This window comes from Xyrauchen texanus, chromosome 7, assembly GCF_025860055.1.
Source record: "Xyrauchen texanus isolate HMW12.3.18 chromosome 7, RBS_HiC_50CHRs, whole genome shotgun sequence".
NCBI lineage: Eukaryota > Metazoa > Chordata > Actinopteri > Cypriniformes > Catostomidae > Xyrauchen > Xyrauchen texanus.
The window spans coordinates 22,695,525-22,718,195 of record NC_068282.1 but is presented as its reverse complement, the minus strand read 5'-3'; the positions used below and the strand labels follow the sequence as shown (position 1 = coordinate 22,718,195).

General features: G+C 37.2%; 1 protein-coding gene across 19 annotated transcripts in view; it reads left to right on the top strand.

The window, feature by feature from the left end:
- LOC127646400 (dedicator of cytokinesis protein 7) overlaps positions 1-22,671 on the top strand; it is an 80,233-nt gene that overhangs the window by 42,833 nt on the left and 14,729 nt on the right. For 3 of the 19 annotated variants that reach the window (XM_052129997.1, XM_052129995.1, XM_052129994.1), the window contains exons 23-43: positions 339-428; positions 778-873; positions 1,003-1,143; positions 5,223-5,336; positions 5,431-5,598; positions 7,557-7,708; positions 8,307-8,476; positions 8,602-8,747; positions 9,047-9,229; positions 10,904-11,060; positions 11,189-11,285; positions 12,832-12,849; positions 16,516-16,569; positions 17,926-18,022; positions 18,117-18,251; positions 18,613-18,765; positions 19,464-19,622; positions 19,717-19,817; positions 20,425-20,617; positions 20,709-20,852; positions 21,691-21,822. In XM_052129997.1, the coding sequence (XP_051985957.1) occupies positions 339-428; positions 778-873; positions 1,003-1,143; positions 5,223-5,336; positions 5,431-5,598; positions 7,557-7,708; positions 8,307-8,476; positions 8,602-8,747; positions 9,047-9,229; positions 10,904-11,060; positions 11,189-11,285; positions 12,832-12,849; positions 16,516-16,569; positions 17,926-18,022; positions 18,117-18,251; positions 18,613-18,765; positions 19,464-19,622; positions 19,717-19,817; positions 20,425-20,617; positions 20,709-20,852; positions 21,691-21,822 (2,700 nt within the window). The remainder of the gene's footprint in view (positions 1-338; positions 429-777; positions 874-1,002; positions 1,144-5,222; positions 5,337-5,430; positions 5,599-7,556; positions 7,709-8,306; positions 8,477-8,601; positions 8,748-9,046; positions 9,230-10,903; positions 11,061-11,188; positions 11,286-12,831; positions 12,850-16,515; positions 16,570-17,925; positions 18,023-18,116; positions 18,252-18,612; positions 18,766-19,463; positions 19,623-19,716; positions 19,818-20,424; positions 20,618-20,708; positions 20,853-21,690; positions 21,823-22,671) is intronic. The other 16 variants (XM_052130003.1, XM_052130002.1, XM_052130005.1 and 13 more) reach the window with 11 other exon arrangements.

Below are 22,671 nucleotides of genomic sequence, written 5' to 3'. Positions count from 1 at the left end.
AGTCTGTGTACTGCTACTATGTCCCTCAGAATAATTAGAAAAGAACCAATATAAATGTATCAGAATCACTCCAAAAAATTGTTTGTCTTACGGTTACAAATATTAAGTAATAGTCATTTAAAAATTTTATCTACGGTTTGTGCCGTATTATGTTTTTATGTTTGTTGAGTGTGTGGGTGTGGGTGTGTGTGTGTGTGTGTGTGTTTGTGTGTGTGTGAGAGAGAGAATGCGTATGTGTCTGTTTGTGTTTGTGTGTGGATATGAGTAGTGAATGACACCACATGCTCCTGTCCTCCACACTAATCTTTTGTCACCCTTCCATTCATCCCCACCCGTAGGCCATGGAGCGCAGTGGCAATCGCATGTCATCGCACACTGAGAGTGCCAGTTTCTTGCAAACATTAACAGGACGCTTGCCAACCAAAAAGGTAGAGACCAATACCTGGAAGGCAGGAGCCAACCCTCTCCTTGTCTCACCTGCGCTTGTCTGTCTTTGGATGGCTGATTATTGTTTTTGTTGTTGTGTTAGACATGTTTTTGTGCCACCTGAAGTAGTATGGAGCACCCTGTTGGTCTTGCTCCAGCAGCAGGGACTTTTGCTGTTTATCTGTGTTTGATCCATAGAAAAATGAATCCTCCCCACTCTTGCAGCAACACAATGGACTTTATGTCAAAGGACAGTTTCTTATCCCATAGTAGAGCTAAGACAAAATTGACCCATTGGAAATGCATCTTCATTGAATGAGTTGTTCTTTGATGGTTTCTTCCTGTTGTCAGCTCTTTCATGAGGAGCTTGCCCTGCAGTGGGTGGTTAGCAGTGGCAGCGTGAGGGAGGGAGCTCTGCAACAGGCCTGGTTCTTCTTTGAACTCATGGTAAGAACTACCACACTCATAAGACTCAATAAGAAAAGTTGCTTCTTTCATGATCAAAAGACTAATATTTGCTTTTGAAGTTCAGAGAAGAACAAGATGATCTTTCATTTTGTTTCTGTATTTTTTCAGGTTAAAAGCATCATCCATCACTTATACTTTACTGACCGATTGGAATCTCCCAGAAAGAACCGCTTCCCAGAGCGCTTCATGGATGACATCACCGCTCTGGTTAGCACCATTGCAGGTGACATTGTCTCACGTTTCCAGAAGGTGAGAAAAATACACAAATGAGTGCATTGACCTATTTGAAAAGATGTGCTGTTTTTATTTATTTGCTCTCTTATTGTCTGAAAGAGCCTAAATGCTTATGAATCCCTTTTCACATGTCCCGGTTTGTAACGAGGAAGCTTATAGGGGGGCAAACTTAGCTGGGGACTACTCCAAATGTTATTTCCATCAGCACTAGAAAAAAACCCCACTTTCAGTTCCACTAATTTACCCCATCAGAGCAATGTTGACTGGTTTTATTATATATATATATATATATATATATATACACACACACATTAGGGCTGTCAAACGATTAAAATATTTAATCACAATTAATCGCATAGGTTTTGTAGTTAATCGTGATTAATCGCAATATCTTTATAAACACGAGTGTACAAAATATGCTTCCAGATCCAGATGTATTTTTCAGTCATCCACACAAAACCTACCCCACCAACAAAGCTGAACAACAGAATATGAACACAACCCAACGCAATTCATATTATGTACAAAATATGGTAGTTGTATGTGTATTATGACAGGATTTCTTTTTATGTAGTTTTGACAGACATAATCTTTCCAGGAGCACAGTGGAATTAAATAGCTCTGGTCATGTGACTATTTGCACCACTCGTGGATAAAAGTCTGCACTGTCATTTACAATTGACAAATTAATTGACAAAAAAAAAATAGATCAAAAACTCCTTTTAGACCCCAGTCACAATTGTAACCGGTGGGATTAAATGGGCAATGACAGTGTAGATTACCTGCGGTGTAGAAATGTCACCTGCATTGGTTAGTGCACTATCAACCAAAGACTGTGACAGAACATTGGAGACAGCAGCATGGTTTCCGTTCACCGGTAATCAGTACCGCCACTCCCTATACACATATTATGCAGTCTGCGTAAGGCACCAACTCCCCAGAAACTCCACTGGCTGCCTTTACTGGCACGTTATACGTTTTTCAAGGACCCAGTAGCAGTTGCGGGCGCCTCGCGCTCACACTTTTACTTCACGCTCGAACTGCACCTCGCAACTCCTGCCTCGTGCTCGCACCACGCTACAAGGCTGTCTTGCAGCTGCAATCATTTTACAAAGATCCAAACTCTATCTGTGCTTTGCGGGCATGTTCTACTGCTGTGCTACATTGATAAAAAGCTAGGTGCTGGAATCAGCGTAATTTCTCCCAACATTTTCCCAATGTGACAATCAATGTGACATTAGCAGTGTTTGCGCAAATTGATAAGATTCTCATGAACTACGGTTTATTCAAAGGGTCCCATTACACGTTAACGCCGTTAAAAAAATTTGTTCCGTCAAATAAATTTTGCATTAATGCGTTATTAACTTCGACAGCATTAATATATATATGGAGTTTATCCACTTTTAATTGTCTATATCACAAATATATATATAACACACAAAGTTGAATTCAGGAGTTTACATAGTCATTTAAACTAATTCTTTAACCACTCCACAAATTTCATATTCGCAAACTATAATTTTGGCAAGTCGTTTAGGACATTTAATTTTTCCAACAATTGTTTACAGACAGACTATTTCACTTTTAATTGTCTATATCACAATTCCAATGGGTCTGAACTTTAAGCACCTTGGAAAATTCAAGAAAATTATGTCAAGCCTAATTTAGCTTCTGATAAACTAATTTGAGTCAATTGGAGGTGTACCTGTGGCTGTATTTTAAGGCCTACCTTCAAACTCAGCACCTCTTTGTTTGACATAAAGGGAAAATAAAAATAAATAAGTCAAGACCTTTGTGGACCTCCACTAGTCTGGTTCATCCATAGGAGCAAATTCCAATTTCCAAAGGTACCACGTTCCTCTGTAAAAAAAAAATTGTATGCAAGTATAAACTCCATGGGACCACACAGCCATAATACTGCTCAGGAAGGAGACACATATTGTCTCCTAGAGATGAATGTAGTTTGTTGTGAAAATTGCAAATCAATCCCAGAACAACAGCAAAGGAACTTGTGGAGATGCTGCAAGAAACAGGTAGACAAGTATCTATATCCACAGTAAAACCCATGTCGAGTCCTGTTTCAATATAACCCGAAAGGCTGCTCAGCAAGGAAGAAGCCACTGCTCCAAAAATGCCATACAACAGTTTGCATGTGCACATCGGGACAAAGATTTCACTTTTTGGAGTAATGTCCTCTGGTCTGGTGAAATAGATGGCATCATGAAGAAGGAAAATGATGTGGATATATTGAAGCAACATCTCAAGACATCAGCCAGGTTGTTTGTCCAAATGGGTCTTCCAAATGGACAATGACCCCCAAGCATACCTCCAAAGTTGTGGTAAAATGGCTTAAGGACAACAAAGTCAAGGTATTGGAGTGGCCATCACAAAGCCCTGACCTCAATCTGACTGAAAAAGCATGTGTGAACAAGGAGGCATACAAGCCTGACTCAGTTACACCAGTTCTGTCTGGAGGAAACTTATTGTGAGACTTGTGGAAGGCTACCCAAAATGTTTGAACCAAGTTAAACAATTTAAACACAATGCTACCAAATACTAACAAAATGTATGTAACCTTCTGACCCACTGGGGAATGTGATGAAAGAAATAAAATCTGAAATAAATCATTCTTTCTACTATTATTCGCACATTTCACATTCTTAAAATAGTCATCCTAGCTGACATAAGACAGGGAATGTTTTCTACGATAAAATGTCAAGAATTGTGAAAAGTGAGTTTAAATGTATTTGGCTAATGTGTATGTAAAATTCTGACTCTTGAATATTGAATATCTGGATATTCTTGTGGCAGAAAAGTTAATTATTGATAAGACCATTCAAAATGCCGCTTTAGAATAAAATGTATTGTTTACTACCATATTATTGATCATAAGACAATCATTGGCATAACCATTGGAAATAAGCCAGTGGGTATACATGGTACACAATACTACAGATATATTTTACAATAATGCCAAGACATTATATTCATTACATAGTGTAATGGGTTTCAATGATTTGGACTAGTTGGAGGTAGAAAGAGTATTTAAATAATATTTTAAGTCTTTACAAAAAAGTGCAAATAGGGGCTTTATAGACATACATTTACACTTATGTATAAAAAAAACTTGGCAAGAAAAATTTTAGAAAAACAGATTAATCAGAAAATATAAACTTAAGTTATCAAAACTGTGAAAACCAAATAAAACGTATTTTATAAAGCAAAGAAAAACTAGTTAAAATAGAGGTACGTGCAAACAAACAACATTTTCTCCAAAATACTACAGCGTGGACACATTCCCAAAAAAGATGAGGGACAGATTTATCTACAACATTACAGAAGGAGCAAAGTGGATCTATTTCAGGGAGCATGTTTCTTAAATAAAGATTGACTGGGTAAAAACGGTGTAACAGTTTAAAGGACACCTCCTTTACCTCACAAATATTTTATTACCAACAAGGTTAAGACCATACAACCTGCGTCAGACATGCTTGTGTCGCATCTCGGGTGTGTTGCGTCATAAAAGTAAAATGTTTAGGTCACTGTGTCAAGATAAATATAGTTTAATACTCAATCTTTAAACACATCTTGAGATCACTTGGTTCGCATTTGCGCTCCAAGTGTTTTGAACGCAAGAACGTAACGCATGTTTGTGTGTCCGCTGAAGGGTTGCTAATGTTTTGTTCACTGTATAAACTGCGTGCTGCTCACACAGCTGAAATTTCACTTACTGCCCTCTGGAGTGAACAGGTGGTACTAGAACCTTGTATTTCTAAGGAATTTCTCAGGAAAGCAGTGCGATTTAAATTTGTAATTTTTTTTAACACAGTATATTTTGTCAAATTAATCGCACGTTATTAACGCATATTTATATATTAATAATGACAGGGTAATATAACAAAGAATGATGTTATAAATTTGCCCTAAAAAAAATAAAAAAAGGAAAATATAAATATGTTTGCTAGATGTCGCTGCTGGCAGAAACACGTCATCACAATATGTGAAAATACTCCATTGATGAAAATAGTTGGAAAAGCATGTGTTCTATAAATTATGTTGAATTAACTGTTGCATATTTATCTCTTTACTTTCAGGATCTTGAGTTGGTGGAAAGGCTCAACACAAGTTTAGCCTTCTTTCTCAATGACCTCTTGTCAGTCATGGATAGAGGCTTTGTGTTCACTCTCATCAAAACCTACTGGAAACAGGTACCAATAATTCAGCTTTAAAACACAATTGACAAATAACCCAACAAACATGTTCGGATGTCCATGCTTCATGTTCTATTCCTCCTATGTACAGGTGTCTACCAAGCTCTTTGCACTACAGAACCCCACTCTAGAGTCTCTGAGGCTGGACTTCCTGAGGATCATCTGCAGTCATGAACACTATGTCACTCTTAACCTTCCCTTCAGTCTACTTACACCCCCAGCTTCCCCATCTCCTTCTGTCTCCTCTGCCACATCTCAGGTATGAACTATAATTTGATAATCTCAGATTCTGTCAATGAACATTTATAATTTACTCACATTCAAGTCATTCTAAACCCATATGACTTTATTATGTGGAACACAATATATTTTAATACATATTATGGTCTGTGGATAGTTCCTTACTTTAAAGCTTTAAAAAGGACATAGGTATCATAGCCCATGTAATTTGTGCATCATATTCCAAGTTGTCATTAACCACCCTTTATCACCCTTTCATTTCTAAAGGTATGTTTAAAGATTATGCCCAAAATGAAAGGCTAATATAAAAAAAGAAGACAAAAAAAAGAGGGTTAGATTGGTTTCATTTGAAAGAAAACATTTTTATTTTTTAATCATATAGATTAATATAAACTATGAGACTCAGCCTAAGAAACTGCAGAAAAATCACACAAATTAAAGATTTTTCTGTTTGTTATATTTCTTAGTGTGTAAATAAGGTAGCTCCAAAAAACTGCTTTTGCTTTGTTCCCAATCAAGTCACTTGTAACTGAGTAAAAGTTTGTTTTGATATGACAAAGCAATCAAAAGTTATAGCATTACAAATATTATTTACCTTAGTGTCCAAAAACCTCTGCAAGTGTCCAAAAGCCTCTCCAAACAATTAAAACATAGTGATTGTACAAAATAACTAATTACACATGCATGTCATTTCAGCCATCATTGAGTTTAAATGCACGTTCTTACCTGGATTATGCTCAATAAGGCGACAACGTGTGTGGTCATGTAAACGTAACGTTGTTCCTTTATCGGTGTAAGCTCATAAACGACATAAGAATAAACCGGTCAACACAGGTAGATTTTTTTCCTATTAGACTGATTTTGCATGCATGTAAACACCTTTACTGGTGTTCTCAATGACTTATCCAATGTGTGCACGTGTTTAGCGAATGTCTCTTCACTGTTTTATGTCAAAAGCAGAGAATAACACCATTATTTCAAATCTCATGTAAACATGGTTTTCTTGCTTTGTCATATTTTTTTAAATAGGCTGATTTTTTTGGGGAGCAATCAGCGTATATGTGTGCATGTACACATGCTCATTGATTCTGTGTCATGTACTTGGCGCCATCACCTGGTGACCATATGTAATTAGATTGAACGATCCTCTCTGCCCAAATTTGGATAACTTCCACCTCTGGTTGTAGCTATCTGAATCCTAATAAGATTGGTTTAGTCTTCCATGACGCTGGACAATGTAATACATAATTTCCGATGAAGTCATCTTTTCCAGGAAAGCTAACGTGTTTTAGCTCTATAGAACATTATGTGCTGTGTCACATTGTGCTTTGTGTGGATTATCTAATGATCTATGGATCTGATTATGTTGTGTGTGGGCTCGTTTTAACTGTAATCAACTCCTAATAGGTGATATTTTATGTTTGTGAAGTTAAAAGCGAAAAAGTGGCTTATAAGCAACATCTGTTTACATGTTATATGAATGTCAAAGACATGTACTTAGCTATTACTCACTATATTTTTGTCTGAGTAAAACTAATGGGCTGGTTGTATTCTACTTTTTGAAAGCTATCCAATGACATATGACACATAGCTATTTGATCAGTTTCATGTTTTTACTGATTACGATAATATGTACAAAGCAAATTAAGAATTTATTTTAATTAGCACTTCTGTTTGTCTGCATATTTCAAAGTACTTGTTCAGTTTTAGTCATAATGACTACGTGCATTGTAAAGTACAGCTTTTAAGCTTTAAACAATACCTATTTTGTGTTGCTGAAGACTGTAGTTATTTTCTCTGTGGCTAATCCTAGCTTAAAGTGTTACAACATCTCCTTTTGTGTTTCACATTTGAAAGAATGTCATACAGGTTTGGAATAACATGAGGGTGAGTAAATCATGACAGAATTTTAATTTTTGGCTGAACCAGCATTGCTTCCTCACATTTGTTTAGCTTTTTTTTTATGTCTCCCCCCAGAGTTCAGGTTTCTCTACCCATGTGCAGGACCAAAAGATTGCCAACATGTTTGAGCTGTCTGTGCCCTTCAGAGAGCAGCATTACCTTGCTGGTCTCGTTCTGACAGAGCTGGCTGTCATTCTGGAACCTGAGGCGGATGGGTCAGTACCCTGGTGTGTCATATTATATCTTCAATTTTTGATCTTACTAGTAGATTTACTAGTTCTATTTTTTTTGTATTTATTTCTATGATCTTTTTTTTCTCCATTTGGGCAGAAATACGTCCATTCACACCTTTATTTTGTGGTGTTCACCCAATGAACACGGTTTACACAATCATGGCAAACCTAGAGGTATCAGGGAATTTTATAATTCTCATCGACTAGGTATTGCTCTTGTATAGAGTAAAACTCTCGCAAGCCATAGTGATTTCTGATTTGCGAGTGAATCATTCTTTTGAGTCAATGAATATGTCAAAATTATTCACAAATCGGTCTGAATGACTCATTAGCAAATTAGTCTGAATCAGAATGATTTTTAAAAATCTATATCGAGGAATCACAGATGACAGGAAAAGTCATGCATTTTCATTGTCCAAAAGGGGTGACTTTAGGCTAGGTTTCTGGTTAAACAGGTTTTTGAATTTTAGTTTTTGAATTCATGTTTTGCCACATTGAAAATGTCTTGCAACTTATCTGAGTGAATTTTATGGTTGCATTTCACATAACAGACATCAAAGTTGTAATTTGGCACTCTCTGATCTTGCTGTAGGATGTTTGGTCTCCAAAAGAAGGTCATAAGTGTGGTCCATAATCTGCTCTCTAGTCATGACTCTGATCCACGCTATGCTGACCCTGAGGTCAAAGCCAGGGTTGCCCTGCTCTACCTGCCACTCATAGGCATTGTTATGGAAACCCTTTCCCAGCTCCATGATTTCACTGGTATGTTCAAGAACTTTGTGAGTAATATAATAATGTATTGTGAATATGCAGAGCAGAGTAATAAAACAAGTCCATATCCATATTGTTTTTTAGTTTTGTTTTTGACCCTTCTTTTATGATCACAGAATCACATAATCAGTGGGGTCGACCAGGTATTGAGGAGCAGGAAGCTGAGGGCAACAGTATGATCAGCCAGACTGTTGCCATGGCAATAGCAGGGACCTCTGTTCCACAGATGTCACGGCCTAGTAGTTTTCTGCTCAATCCACAGGTAATATGACCTAAAGGCTTTTCAACAAATTTCTTTCTCTTCAACACTTGAGGCTTATTCACTTTTTTTACTTCTTTTTTTTTCATTGGTTTACCTTGCTGTGTACATACCTTGTGTCATTGCAGCCAGATTTTATACCAAAGCTTATGATCTCATGAAAGATTCAACATGGCAATGTTTTTTGAAACAATGTTGATTTGATTTTACACACCAATAAAAATATGCTAAATCTGTTTCTGTCTCCTGGCTGTCTGTCTTTTTATTTTTCCAATAATCTATCCACCTATTTTGTACTCCAGGCCACCCGTCAGCATGGTTCATTCTCAGCTGAGTCCAGTCGCAGTCTTCTTATCTGTCTGCTGTGGGTGCTGAAGAATGCAGATGAGATGGTGCTTCAAAAATGGTTCACAGACCTGTCTGTCTCCCAGCTCAACCGCCTGCTGGACCTGCTCTACCTCTGCGTCTCCTGCTTTGAATACAAGGTGTGAATAGGCATCATATCTGTGGAAGCTTTTACCTTAGGGTTTATTTACAGTTGGTTTCAGAGCAATTTTTTATTCTCTTAGTACCAATTATACAGTGGACACTTAAGAATTTGGACACTTTTGGAAATGCTTGAAAATGTCTGAATTGCATTGCATTAGATATCAGACCAATTGGCATCTGCAAAAAGATTATGTTGTACATTTTCTCAGAACTAACCATTTTTGCAATTTAAACCAACAGTTTTTTTGTGAATTAATGGATTTAATTCTGCTCAAATATGCACAGGTGTCCTAGCAGAGTAATCACAGGCATAGTTAATCACAATAAATGTGGACATGTCCCACAAAGTTTAACCAGAACGTGTCCAGTCATTTTTGTCTTAAAGGGGACACATTTTATTATCTTACCTAAGGTTCAATGATAATGTTATTAAAGTTTTATTGCACCAAAACAGTCATAATTATTATTATAAGATCATTTTAACCCTGCCTCTGGCCCTCTGTCTGAAAGGCTCGGTTGACATTTTTAAACTTCAACATAAATCCTCACTGTTATGATTGGATAAATTCTTTCAGGCCCACGAATACAGCCATATTTGAAACTCAGTCAGAATTTAATGAATAAGCTCCACAACATTATAAAACTAAATTTCAGGGTTTACATATAACGCACATCCAAAATATTGCATCTGAATATATTAAACTGTTCACTCAAGCACAGCAGCACAGTAAACTATCAAACAGTTGTGACATTTGAATATTCATAAATAAAACCGTTTACTTATGGTTTTGCAATCGGGTCCAATACGTTTTTTTAACTGCCGCATCCTTCTTTAACAGTTTCTTTGCCAAGCTTAAATTGGCTTATAAATGGTTCACAAGCAGTCCACACTGAAATGAGCTGAAAATGCACATACATAGTTCAAAGGGGGGTGAAACAAGACATACACGTACAGTATTACTGTACATAAAAATAGTCTCAAATTTGCATCTAGTATTTAAATATTTTTAAATAGCACAGATGTCCATAAGAAAGCATCCAGGATGTGTTTGTGCTCAAAACGGCAAGAGCACTTCAGTTGAATGAAACAGAATGGGGTCTTCTTTTCAGAGTTATAACTTGACACCACATCTTTTAAAAGATGTGCAAGATATATGACAAGATAATAGTCAAAGGTCTCTCTGGTGCATTTTTATGTACTGAAATATTTAAAAATGGTCCAGATCGGTCCTCTTTGGCTTTTATTGCATTGGGGATTAAGATTTGATTTCTGATATTTACTGTATGTTTTTATAGTAGAACCTATTGCATGTCAAAATATCAAGGACATTTTTATCCCATATTACATGACCCCTTTAATTTTGAACACTGTACATATCTATTGTTTTATTAGTATATTTTGCTTGAAAAGTGCTTGTACTAATGTATCTTTAAAATGAATGTCACTTGGTTTGATATTTTGTTAAATATTGTAAAGCATATATAGAAGTGTGGCTGAAGTGTCCCAATACTTTTTGGGGCCACTGCATCTTTTGTCTCTGCTTCCATTTAACCTTTCTATTCAGCTCTGAAGATAAGCACAGAATTTGCTCATCTGTATACCTTCACCTACTAAATGTTAAAAGTAATTGGTGTTTGTTTGTTTCTGTCCATCCATCACATACAAAAAGGCCCATTTTTTGTTCATGCAGGGGAAGAAGGCATTTGAACGAATGAATAGTCTAACCTTCAAGAAATCTAAAGACATGAAGGCAAAGTTAGAAGAAGCCATCCTGGGCAGTATTGGAGCCAGACAGGAGATGGTGCGACGGAGCAGGGGTCAGCTTGGTTAGTGAAAATATTGGTTTATTTGGACACTGTTGTGCTTGACGTACAAAATAAAGGCTGAATGAAGACCCTTTGATATGTACCCTGACTGAAGTATATTTCTCTCTTTCTGTGCCTTTTCTCTTCAGAGAGAAGTCCATCAGGCAGTGCTTTTGGCAGTCAGGAGAATCTGCGCTGGAGGAAGGACATGACTCATTGGCGTCAGACCAGCGAAAAGATGGACAAGTATGATTTATTTATTTACATGTTTTTATAAATCAGTTTAGAGACCCCATGAAATCCAAAAAGTGTATATAGTACTCTTAAAAGTAAAAAATAAATAAATAAATGGATCTCTTCACAGATATACACATTTGTCTTTTTCTTTTGGGAAAATATTTGTTGCATTTTGCATTCAAGAAAGAAAATGTCCCCTCTACTTAATTTGGCATGCTTCTGATTATTGCAAGTAGCAAATTATGGTTCACAGCTGTGAATCAAAATAAAGGCAATTTACACAAAAGAGACGAGCCCTTCCATATTTATTTCCTATTGAAACTTCCTGTTTTAGTAGGAAATACATCAACACAGGAATTAAAACTATAAACCCTCACTCGTCAAGTGATTTCATGCATCTTTAATAATAAGTTAGCTGCATTATTATTTTAAATCAGAAAAATAATTTCTCTTCATAGTAATTGTTAGTCTTGCTCATTGATCTCATTTGTCTTGAATTATGTTTGTATATGTATTAAAATATAATTAAAGGAATAGTTCACAAAAAAAAATTCATTTCATTTTCATGCCATCCCAGCTGTGTATGACTTATTTTTCTGCTGAACACAAACAAAGATTTAAAAAAAAATATATATCTCAGTTCTGTAGGTCCATACAATGCAATTGAATGATGGTCAAAACTTCGAAGGTCCAAAAAGCACGTAAAGTCAGCATGAAAGGAATCAATATGACACCAGTTGTTAAATACATATCTTCAGAAACAATATGATACGTGTGGGTGAGAAACAGATCAATATTGAAGTCCTTCTTTACTATAAATCTTCACTTTCACTTCCACATTCTTCTTTTGTTTTAGTCTTTTCACATTCTTCATGCTTTTTGGAGCTTCAAAGTTCTAGTCACATTCATTCACATTGAGCTGAGATATTCGTCAAAAAATCTTTGTTGTGCAGAAGAAATGAGAATTTTTTTTTTTTTGGGTGAACTATACCTTTAATATTTAATTTAGATCAGGGGCCTGGGTAGCTCAGCGAGTATTGATGCTGACTACCACCCCTGGAGTCGCGAGTTCGAATTGGCAACCAAATTGGCCGAGTTGCTAGGGAGGGTAGAGTCACATGGGGTAACCTCCTCGTGGTAGTGACTAGTGGTTCTCACTCTCTATTGGGGTGCGTGGAAAGTTTACGTGGCTCACGGAGAGTAGCATGAGCCTCCACGGTGTCATGCACAGTGAACCACGTGATAAGAGGCACGAATTGTCTGTCTCAGAAGCCGAGGCATCTGAGACTTGTCCTATGCCACACAGATTGAGATGAGTAACCGCGCCACCACGAGGACCTACTAAGTAGTGGGAATTGGGCATTCCAAATTGGGAGAAAAGGGGATAATAAAAAAAAATACATTTAGATCATTGCTTGAATTTCTCCTCCAAATCTAGAATTTTTTCCCCCATTACATTAAGAATAATCTGACCAATATTGCCCCTTGTTATAGAATTTTTTTTTATCATTTGACCTCAAATAACCCCTTGTTCTTTCATGTACTGTGCGTTTAGGGGCCTGAGATCAGTCAGGTATTGTACAACAGAAGTGTGCTTCTGTAAATGATGCTTGCTCTGCTTCAGACTTGAATTTTAAGCCCCCTCTCACGCTCTCCTCTACTGGTGCTTGCATTGGTCTGGATGCAGTTGTTACTGACCAGAACTTGACTGTATCCCCAGACCTGTGTGTGTGTGCTTGTGTTTATTTGGGGCGATGGAGTAGAATGCTGCTTGGATGATTCTGAATGACCAGTGTGTTTATAACAATAATGTAACATAATGTAACACATTTGGCCAGCCTCTCATGTCCAAGAGTTAGCTGATTTATTAAACAATCCTAGACAATAGGGGCTCTACTCCTATAGTGAGTGATTTTGAAATTTAAAGTAGTTTATGTAATATTGACTGAGAAATATTAACAGTTATCGTTTAACTTAATATACTATCATTATGTTGTTTTAGAAGATTTAGGTTTTACACACTAATGAGTTATGAGAGTTGTAAAATACATTTGTCATATTGGTTTCTCTCTCTAATTCCCTTTCCAAGCATCAATCTAGTAATTAATTAATTCAGAGAATTCACATGGTGGCAGTAGTCCTATTGTGAGCTATTTAGAGCAGTGGTTCTCAACCTTTAGGGGCTGTTCAGACAAAACATGTTTTTCTTTCTCCCAATTTGGAATGCCCAATTCCATTACTTACTAGGTCCTCATGGTGGCGAGGTTACTCACCTCAATCTGGGTGGCGGAGGACAAGACTCAGTTGCCTCTGCTTCTGAGACGATCAATCCGTGCACTTTATCATGTGGCATTAAACAGCGGAGACTCACATCATGTGGAGGCTCATGCTTCCGTCCGTGATCCACGCACAACTTACCACGCGCCCCATTGAGAGCGAGAACCACTTAATCACGACCACAAGGAGGTTAACCCATGCGACTCTACCCTCCATAGTAAACGGGTCAATTTGGTTGCTTAGGAGACCTGGCTGGAGTCACTCAGCACACCTTGGATTCAAACTCGCGACTCCAGGGTTGGTAGTCGGCGTCAATACTCGCTGAGCTACCCAGGCCCCCCAAACATGTTTTTGTAAGTTAACGTTCTTTTCACTTGGCACAATATCTTAATTAATGTGGTTCTCCTCTGTGAAAAAATAGCAATGGGGCATTAAAGACGTGTTTATATAGAATAACAATCGAAAATAGGCACATATGAAGGTAAAAACGCATTCATTGAGAATTGCCCCTTAATCCTCTGTGGAATATTCATTAGCCACGTTATACAAGCAATGACACTCTTTCTAGAACTTGTAATTTTTTAAAACATTTAAAGATAATTAATTTATTTTGAGAAGAAAACATCTTTAGAAAAAAGTCTGAAATTATGAGAAAACGTTATGTTACAAAACATAACAATGTTTAATTTGAATGCACCTTTTTTTATATATATATATTGCAACTTTATTTTCAATCCATGTTGGATATTTTTGCATCTTTAAAATGTGGTTGTATAAAACCATTTAGTTTAAACAAAATATTTTTCTATTGTAGGATGTATTTTCATCTGTCATTTATAAAAAATGTATTCAGGCAGATGTAACAATCTGTCGAAGCATCTGTATTTCAATTCTTGATATTATTTTGACTAGTTCCTTGGAATTGCCACGGTCATGTGCTATAAAATTTGGTTTGCCATTTTAAGTGCTCCATGATGATGTCCATGATGTTCCTAATTTTAATCATAGCAAGAATATCATGTATCCATTATTTACTTTAACTTTATATTTTGCAATTTAAGGCATTTTCTTTCTGGAAGTCTATTGAGGGCCTCATGTGTTATGGCCCTCCCAGTTGAGAACCACTGGTCTTAAATCAATTATACTGAAATAGTTTTCTGGTGTTCATTGTTTGATGTTGTTGAATAACAAGCCGGTTCTCTCCCATAACCTTCTATAACACTATGTAACAAAATTTTTGTTCCTGGGTAGTAAGTGTTATTTCCTAATTGCTTAGTAAAGTATAGAAAATTGCTATAATATACCCCATAAACTTTGCTTTTGTGACCAGGACAGTGATATTTTTAAATGTACCTATTTCCAATGAGGAAACGGGTGAATTTGTGTCTTTTTGTTCACATAAATTCAGAAAAAACAACATATGAATCCAAATTAACATGCATTTATACTAAAGTAATACATAAATGTCTACAAAAGATTTAGAATTAGTTTTTCGAGATTTACAATTATCACTTTCACTAATAAGCCCCCAAATGTAGTCTCTCGTCATGTTCTCATTATACTGTCCTTGGTAGCGGCGTTCAAAGTCCAGTATTGCCTTGCCTTGCGCTTGCCTTGCTCCTCCGAGTATGCTCCCATGTTCTCCTTGAATTTATCAAGATGAGCATCAAGGAAATGGACTTTGAGGGACATCCTACAGCCCATTGTGCCGTAGTTCTTCACCTGAGTCTCAACCAGCTCCACATAGTTTTTGGCCTTGTGATTGTCCAGGAAGCCCCGAACCACTGTGACAAAGCTGTTCCAAGCTGCTTTCTCCTTACTAGTGTGCTACTAGGGTAATTAATTTCACTCCAGGATCTTCTTAATCTGCGGTCCGATGAAGACACCGGCTTTGGCCTTTGCCTCAGACAGCTTAAGGAAGAAGTCTTGAAGGTACTAGAAGGCTGCCGACTCCTTATCTAGAGCTCTAACAAATTGTTTCATAAGGCCCAATCTGATGTGCAATGGTGGCATCTGCACCTTCCGGGGGTCCACCAGTGGCTCTCACTTGATGTTGTTATTCCCCACAGAGAACTCGGTCTGCTGCTGGCCAGTCTCACCTGTGGTAGTGAGCCTTGGTGTCCCTGTTGTCCCAAAGGCATAGCAAAAACAAAATTAAAAAATTGTACAATTTAAAAAATTAAAAAATGTAATAACATAAAATTACAAGTAACAATTGTACATTTTACCTTCTAGATTTTTTTTTTTGCAGTGCTCGCAGGTGAAATGAGGTGCCCAGTGTTTGTCTTGATCCCCGACAGGCATGCCGAAATATGCCTTGTTGGCCTCACACATCTTAGCAGGTGCTTCCACAGAGTACTTTTTAGCAAAAAATTTTAATATTACTGTCCTGGTCACAAAAGCAAAATTTGTAGGAAATAATATCCATTTGCTATACTTTTGAGGCATAAGCAATTAGGAAATAAAACTTATTACCCAGGAACCAAAGAAATTATAAAAAAATGTGTTACATGTTGTAATCACATGGGTCCCTTTTTCAAAAGGCCAAGTGCCTGGCAGGATTTAAACTGGCAGTATGTGCATAAGTTCCTTCAAACCTTTCTTAGACAAATCGCCATGCAGTGGCTCACCCATATAGATGGAATTCAGAATCACTATGGTACTCCTTTGAAAACACCACTCTATCTCCTGGAGCCACTGTGGGCAAAGTTATTTATTTAATTAGATGAGTATCAAATTCAAAACTTATACCTAAAGCATTTTGTTTATATATACAATACATTATTATGCCATGTTTTAAAAAAAAAACATGGTACCACAGACCAACCTGTTTGCTTTTAACAAATCAGCCATATTGAGGTCTGTGACAGGGGATGGCTCTGTCCTTCGCTCCTACTTTGGCATATGCTATGATGAGAAAGCTTGTGTTTTGCCTCTTTTGAACGAATCATGTACCATGCAGGTTTAAGGGAACCCTACTGCGCAATGGGAGAAGTCGGGAACCCTTCTTGGATAGGTTTGTAAGCTCATTAGGCCATGTGTGTGTATATATATATATTATATTTACACTACCGTTCAAAAGTTTAGGGTCACTTACTCATTCTTTATTTATTTATAATTTATAAAAAAAATATCACATTTTAGAATAATAGTAAATTCATCACAACTATGGAATAATAGAATTGCAATTATTTGAATTATGTTGTGACTAAATAAATCAAAACTTTTATATTTTTATGTATTCTATGTATACACTTTGCCTAGATTTTGCAGAAATGTACTCTTGGCATTTTCTCAACTAACTTCTTGAGCTATCACCCTGGGATGCTTTTTAAACAGTATTGAAGGAGTTCCCATCTGTATGCTTTGCACTAAGTGGCTGCTTTTCTTATTTATTCGGTCCAAGTAATCCATTTAAAAAATGTTTCCAATGTTTCCCCTAGGATTTATTTCAGCAGCGGTGCTGTTTTGCATGCGTCCACAAGCCCGCAACGGCAGACCCGTATTAACTCTTGTTGGTCAAAGAATAACTTAAAACGCGGTATTCAGCCGGGGTCACATTAGTGTTAATTTGTGCCCTAAATGGGCCTGTTTAAAATGTGGCACCAGTACCTGCTTTGGTAGCACCCATGCAAATACCAATAATATTACATGTTATGTGCATTTAAATGATAGTGCAGCATTGATTTTGATGTTGGGATGAAAATTATGATATTAACAACAGTAACATCTGTGGAAAAAATTAACACCTGATTTTATATGGCTAAATTGAAATCTTCTAACAGTGTGACTAAGTTGGATCTTCTTTACAGATTCCTTTCATCAGGCTCCTACTGATGAAACTAAGGTCATGTCTTGGAATTTCTGAAGGCAAACAAAACAACTTACGTTTTCCAACAATCAGAGTGCACAAGAGTACAGATTTTACACAGATGGATAGCTTGGTCCATAATTAGGAAAATGTACCATAGTTCTTCCAAAGTATCCATAGTTTTAACAATGATATTTCTAATGATAAGTTCATGGTAACCATAGGTTAAACCATGCCTAGCTCTTCACTACCATGATTAGTATCTATGGTTTCTAAGTCTGTTAGAAATTATTAGGAACTGAATTTTTGCGCAAACTAAAATTTTAATAATCTGATTTATCTTTATTATAGTGTAAAGATTAAGTCCATATGACTCACCAAGTTTAATTATTGTTCAAATTAATAAATGTTTTTGGTCTGTATACAAAGGACAGTCCTCCAACTCTGTATACACTCACTTGAATGCTTTTGTGGCGATTGCTGTGGCATTCAAGGGTCACCTCGCTGTTGTGACCGGTGTTTTGCTGCATTCTGACTGTGCTTTACCACATTGTTTACTAGGACCAGGGCTGAGCTTGAGCATGAAGCAATTATTGATGGCAATCTGGCGACTGAAGCTAATCTTATCATATTGGATACGCTTGAAATAATAGTTCAGGTAATTATCTTCACTATTACTGTCAGTATTATAATATTGAGTCTATTTATTAAAACTAATTTAGCCCATATAAAAATGTATGTGCACCATATAGACTGTTTCAGTGACGGAGTCCAAAGAAAGTATTCTTGGAGGCGTTCTAAAGGTCCTTCTACACAGTATGGCATGCAACCAAAGTGCCCTCTATTTGCAACACTGCTTTGCTACACAGAGAGCTCTTGTGTCGAAGGTGAGGCATTATTTTGTGTTGGTTTATCTGATAATATATGCAATAATTTTTATATGAATTTTCTTCACATTTTACACTAAATCAGGAATAACGCTATTATTAAAAGAAATGGTATTTAAAAACTGAACCTTTTTGTGATACATTTTAACTGATAATCTTGTAAGCAAAAAGTGACATAACTGGTACTTAAATATTTTCCTTTATTTAGAGTGATTAAAATGCAGTCTGTAATAGTTTGATCTTGTAGAGCTCCATCTTATTGTTATTTCATGAAAATTCTGTCTTAATTGGTGTTATATTGTCAATGAATTTCACCTCTTGTTACATAGTGTTTAATTATCTGTGGCTCTGGTTTGTTTAGTTTCCAGAGCTTCTGTTTGAGGAAGAGACAGAGCAGTGTGCTGACTTGTGCCTGCGTCTCCTGAGAAATTGTAGCAGTAGCATCAGCACCATCAGAGCCCATGCCAGCGCCTCTCTCTACCTCCTCATGAGACAGAACTTTGAGATCGGAAATGTGAGAAGCATACACAAACTGTACACAAAGTCTGTGCTAACTGCCATATATATTATGTTGTTTGTGTCCAAATGCACTTACAGTTATATATAGGAATGCTCCTGTTCATCTTTCTGTATCAGTTTTAAAGGGATCGTTCACCCCCCCAAAAAATCTCATCATTTATTCATCTTTATGCCATCCCAGATATGCATGAGTTTCTTTTTTCTGCTGAACACAAATTCAGTTTTTAGAAATTTCAGCTCTGTAGGTCCTTACAATGCAAGTGAATGGGTACCAAACTTTTTGAAGTTCAAAAAAGCACATAAAGGCAGCATAAAAGTAATCCATACTCCAGTTGTTAAATCCATATTTACTGAAGCGATATGAGAGGGATGGGTGAGAAAAAAATCATTATTTATGTCTTTGCCCAGTATGTGGTGATATGAACGTAGGATGCGAATCACCAAAAACAAAAGATGGAAGTGAAAGTGGAGAAAGATATCGCTTCTGAAGATATGGATTTAACTAAATATATAATATTGTATATAACTAAAAATTCCTGATTGTCGAATACACTGAAGATCATATATACTGTATATATTATTATTATAATTATTTATAATATAAACATTTTCTCTTTAGACAGTATTTAGACTCCTATGCTAATATGTGAGTGGCTTTATCTTGTGTGTGCATCTTCATTCTGTCTTCTTCAGAACTTTGCTCGAGTGAAAATGCAGGTGACTATGTCTCTTTCATCACTGGTGGGTACATCCCAGAACTTCAATGAGGAGTTTCTGCGCCGCTCGCTCAAGACCATCCTCACTTATGCAGAAGAAGACCTGGAGCTCAGAGAAACCACCTTTCCTGACCAGGTCAGGCCAATTAATGTACTTCTTGTTTAAATCACTTTTAGTATCTATCACTAGGTCATGGACATGGGGCACTAATTATGGCTTTGGATATTAGGTTCAAGACCTGGTGTTTAACCTGCACATGATTCTGTCAGACACAGTAAAAATGAAGGAACATCAGGAAGATCCAGAAATGCTGATTGATCTGATGTACAGGTACTGTTGTTTGCATTACAGTTGCTGAATGGTCTTAATGTAACAATTGTTAATTGAAAGAATAGAGAAGTGCAGCCCAAGGTAAACTCTTGATTAAAATAACTGTAACTGACTTCATAAAAGTGAATAGTTCACCCAAAAATGAAAATTCTCTCATTATTCACTTACCATGATGCCATCCCAGATGTGTATGTCTATCTTTCGTAAGCAGAACACAAATAAAGATTAGCTTCAGAAGACATTCAATGATTGACTGGAGTCGCTTGGATTACTTTTGGGCTGCCTAAATGTGACTTTTGACCGTCAAAGTGCTGGCACCCTTGTACTTCCATTATAAGGTTCTGACAAAGCTCTGTCATCTTCTAAAAATCTTTATTTGTGTTCCGCTGAAGAAAGACTGACTTACACATCTGGGGTGGCATCAGGGTAAGTGAATAATGACAGAATTTTCATTTATGGGTGAACTATTCCATTAAGGTCTTTATATGTACAAAAAAATAATACAAAGTCATACAACTTTCTTTGGATTTACTGTAACTGTTCAAAACATGCAGGAAATCATAGTTTGCTTCAGTATTTAGTTAAAAATCTTCTTTCAATTTTGTAGGATTGCTAAGGGCTATCAAACTTCACCAGACTTACGTCTTACCTGGCTGCAGAATATGGCTGGGAAGCATTCAGAGAGGAATAACCATGCAGAGGCAGCCCAGTGCTTAGTACACAGCGCCGCCTTGGTGGCTGAGTACCTCAGCATGCTTGAGGACCGCAAGTACCTGCCTGTGGGCTGTGTCACCTTTCAGGTTACTGCCGCTCTCTCTGGCACATAAAAGGAATCATAAGTAATTTATTTTAAAATAACACTATATTAATTAATTCCTTCTCACGCCACAGAATATTTCTTCAAATGTGCTGGAGGAATCAGCAGTATCAGATGACGTGGTGTCCCCAGATGAGGAGGGTATCTGCTCGGGGAAGTACTTCACTGAGGCGGGATTGGTTGGGTTGCTGGAACAGGCTGCAGCCTCCTTTTCTATAGTGAGTCATATACTATTTGGTTTTAAAGACATTTTGCTTGTAGATAGCTGCTGCGGTGCACTTGCACTGTTCTACTGCATGAATGTTTGATAGATGGAAATATTGTTCAAACCAATTAATATAGATATTTAATTTCAGCAATTCTGTGTAACTTCAACAAACATTAAAAAAATATTATATTGCATTGTGTTGACCATCGGCCAAACTGGCCTTTAGATGCACTTTACTGGGAATGGTTCTGTGGTCTTAATAAAGTGGCCGACGTGGACTTCTGCTGTTGTAGCCCATCCGCCTCATGGTTCAACGTGTTGTGCATTCTGAGATGCTATTCTGCTCACTACAATTGTGCATAGTGGTTATCTGATTCACTGTAGCCTATCTGTCTGCTATAACCAGTCTGGCCATTCTCCGTTGACCTCTCTCATTAACAAGGTGTTTCCATCCACAGAACTGCCATTTACTGTGTTTTTTTTTTGTTTTGTTTTTAGCAACCTTCTGAGCAAACTCTAGAGACTATTGTGTGTTAACATCCCAGGAGATCAGCAATTACAGAAATACTCAAACCATACTCGTCATGCCATGGTCGAAATACAAAATAATTCTCCATTCTGATGGTTGATGTGAACATTAACTGAAGCTCCTTACCCATATCTGAATGATTTTATGCATTGCACTGCTGCCACACGATTGGCTGATTAGATAATCGCATTAATATTTAGGTGGGCAGGTGTACCTAATAAAGTGGTCGGTGAGTTTATATCAGCATTGCAACTGAAAAAAACGTATCAGCTGAATTTAATGAGTATTGCACATAATTATTTTTATCATTTGTCTCTAGGCTGGCATGTACGAAGCAGTGAACGAAGTGTACAAAGTACTCATCCCTGTTCATGAGGCCAACAGGGATGCCAAGAAGCTGTCCACTATTCATGGTAAACTTCAGGAAGCCTTTGGAAAAATTGTGCACCAGGTACATGCTTGTATTAAAAAACATATTTCCACTGTTTTGAATCCTAAATACATGCCCAGTTTAGTCTGTTTTCCAACTGTCGCAGTATAACACCTGTTGCACACAGTACGCCAAAGCAGTGCGTGAGCAGCAATGAAGCAGGATGTCAGGACAATTTGAGCTGCAAACAACGCGTGTGCATTTTCACTGGGAGCGTGTTAAAAGTTATAATTAAGTTATAAAATGGTTATCATGAGTGAGCTATCGATAAGTATTACAAACTTGATCATCATGGAATCTTATTTACATGATGCTGGTGTGACCTAATGTAGTCTTGTAGAATTCTGTCATATAGTGACTGCCAACGCAATAAGCATCATTCAGTGCAGTGGCGGTTCTAGCTTGTATGGTGCCCTGGGCGAACTAGAAAAAAACTAGAATCAGGGCACCCACTCCAACAAGGTTGACATGATATCATTGAAGTGACGTGCAAATGAGCAATAGAAAACTGATTGCACAAATGTCACCATTCCGAATTGTTTTTGTGCGGGTGCCCCGTGCCGCCCCCCGGCAATGCCGACAAGATGCCGCCCTGAGCGCTTGCCCATGTCGCCTATACCCAAATCCACTAGTGATTCAGTGGAATTGGAATGGGTAGGGGGAGGACGATGATTAATTAAAAGTAAGTTGAGGTCATAAGAGCGCTTCGTTTCTCTACAATCAATCTTGTGTCATCAATCGCAAAAACAAGACTTAAGATAAGTCCTGAATTTTCTTCCACATTGGCTGTCTTGTGCATTTGTTTCCCACAGCTGTTAGCACTCAGCTGTGTTGCTGTTAAAGGGATAGTTCACCCAAAAATGAAATTTC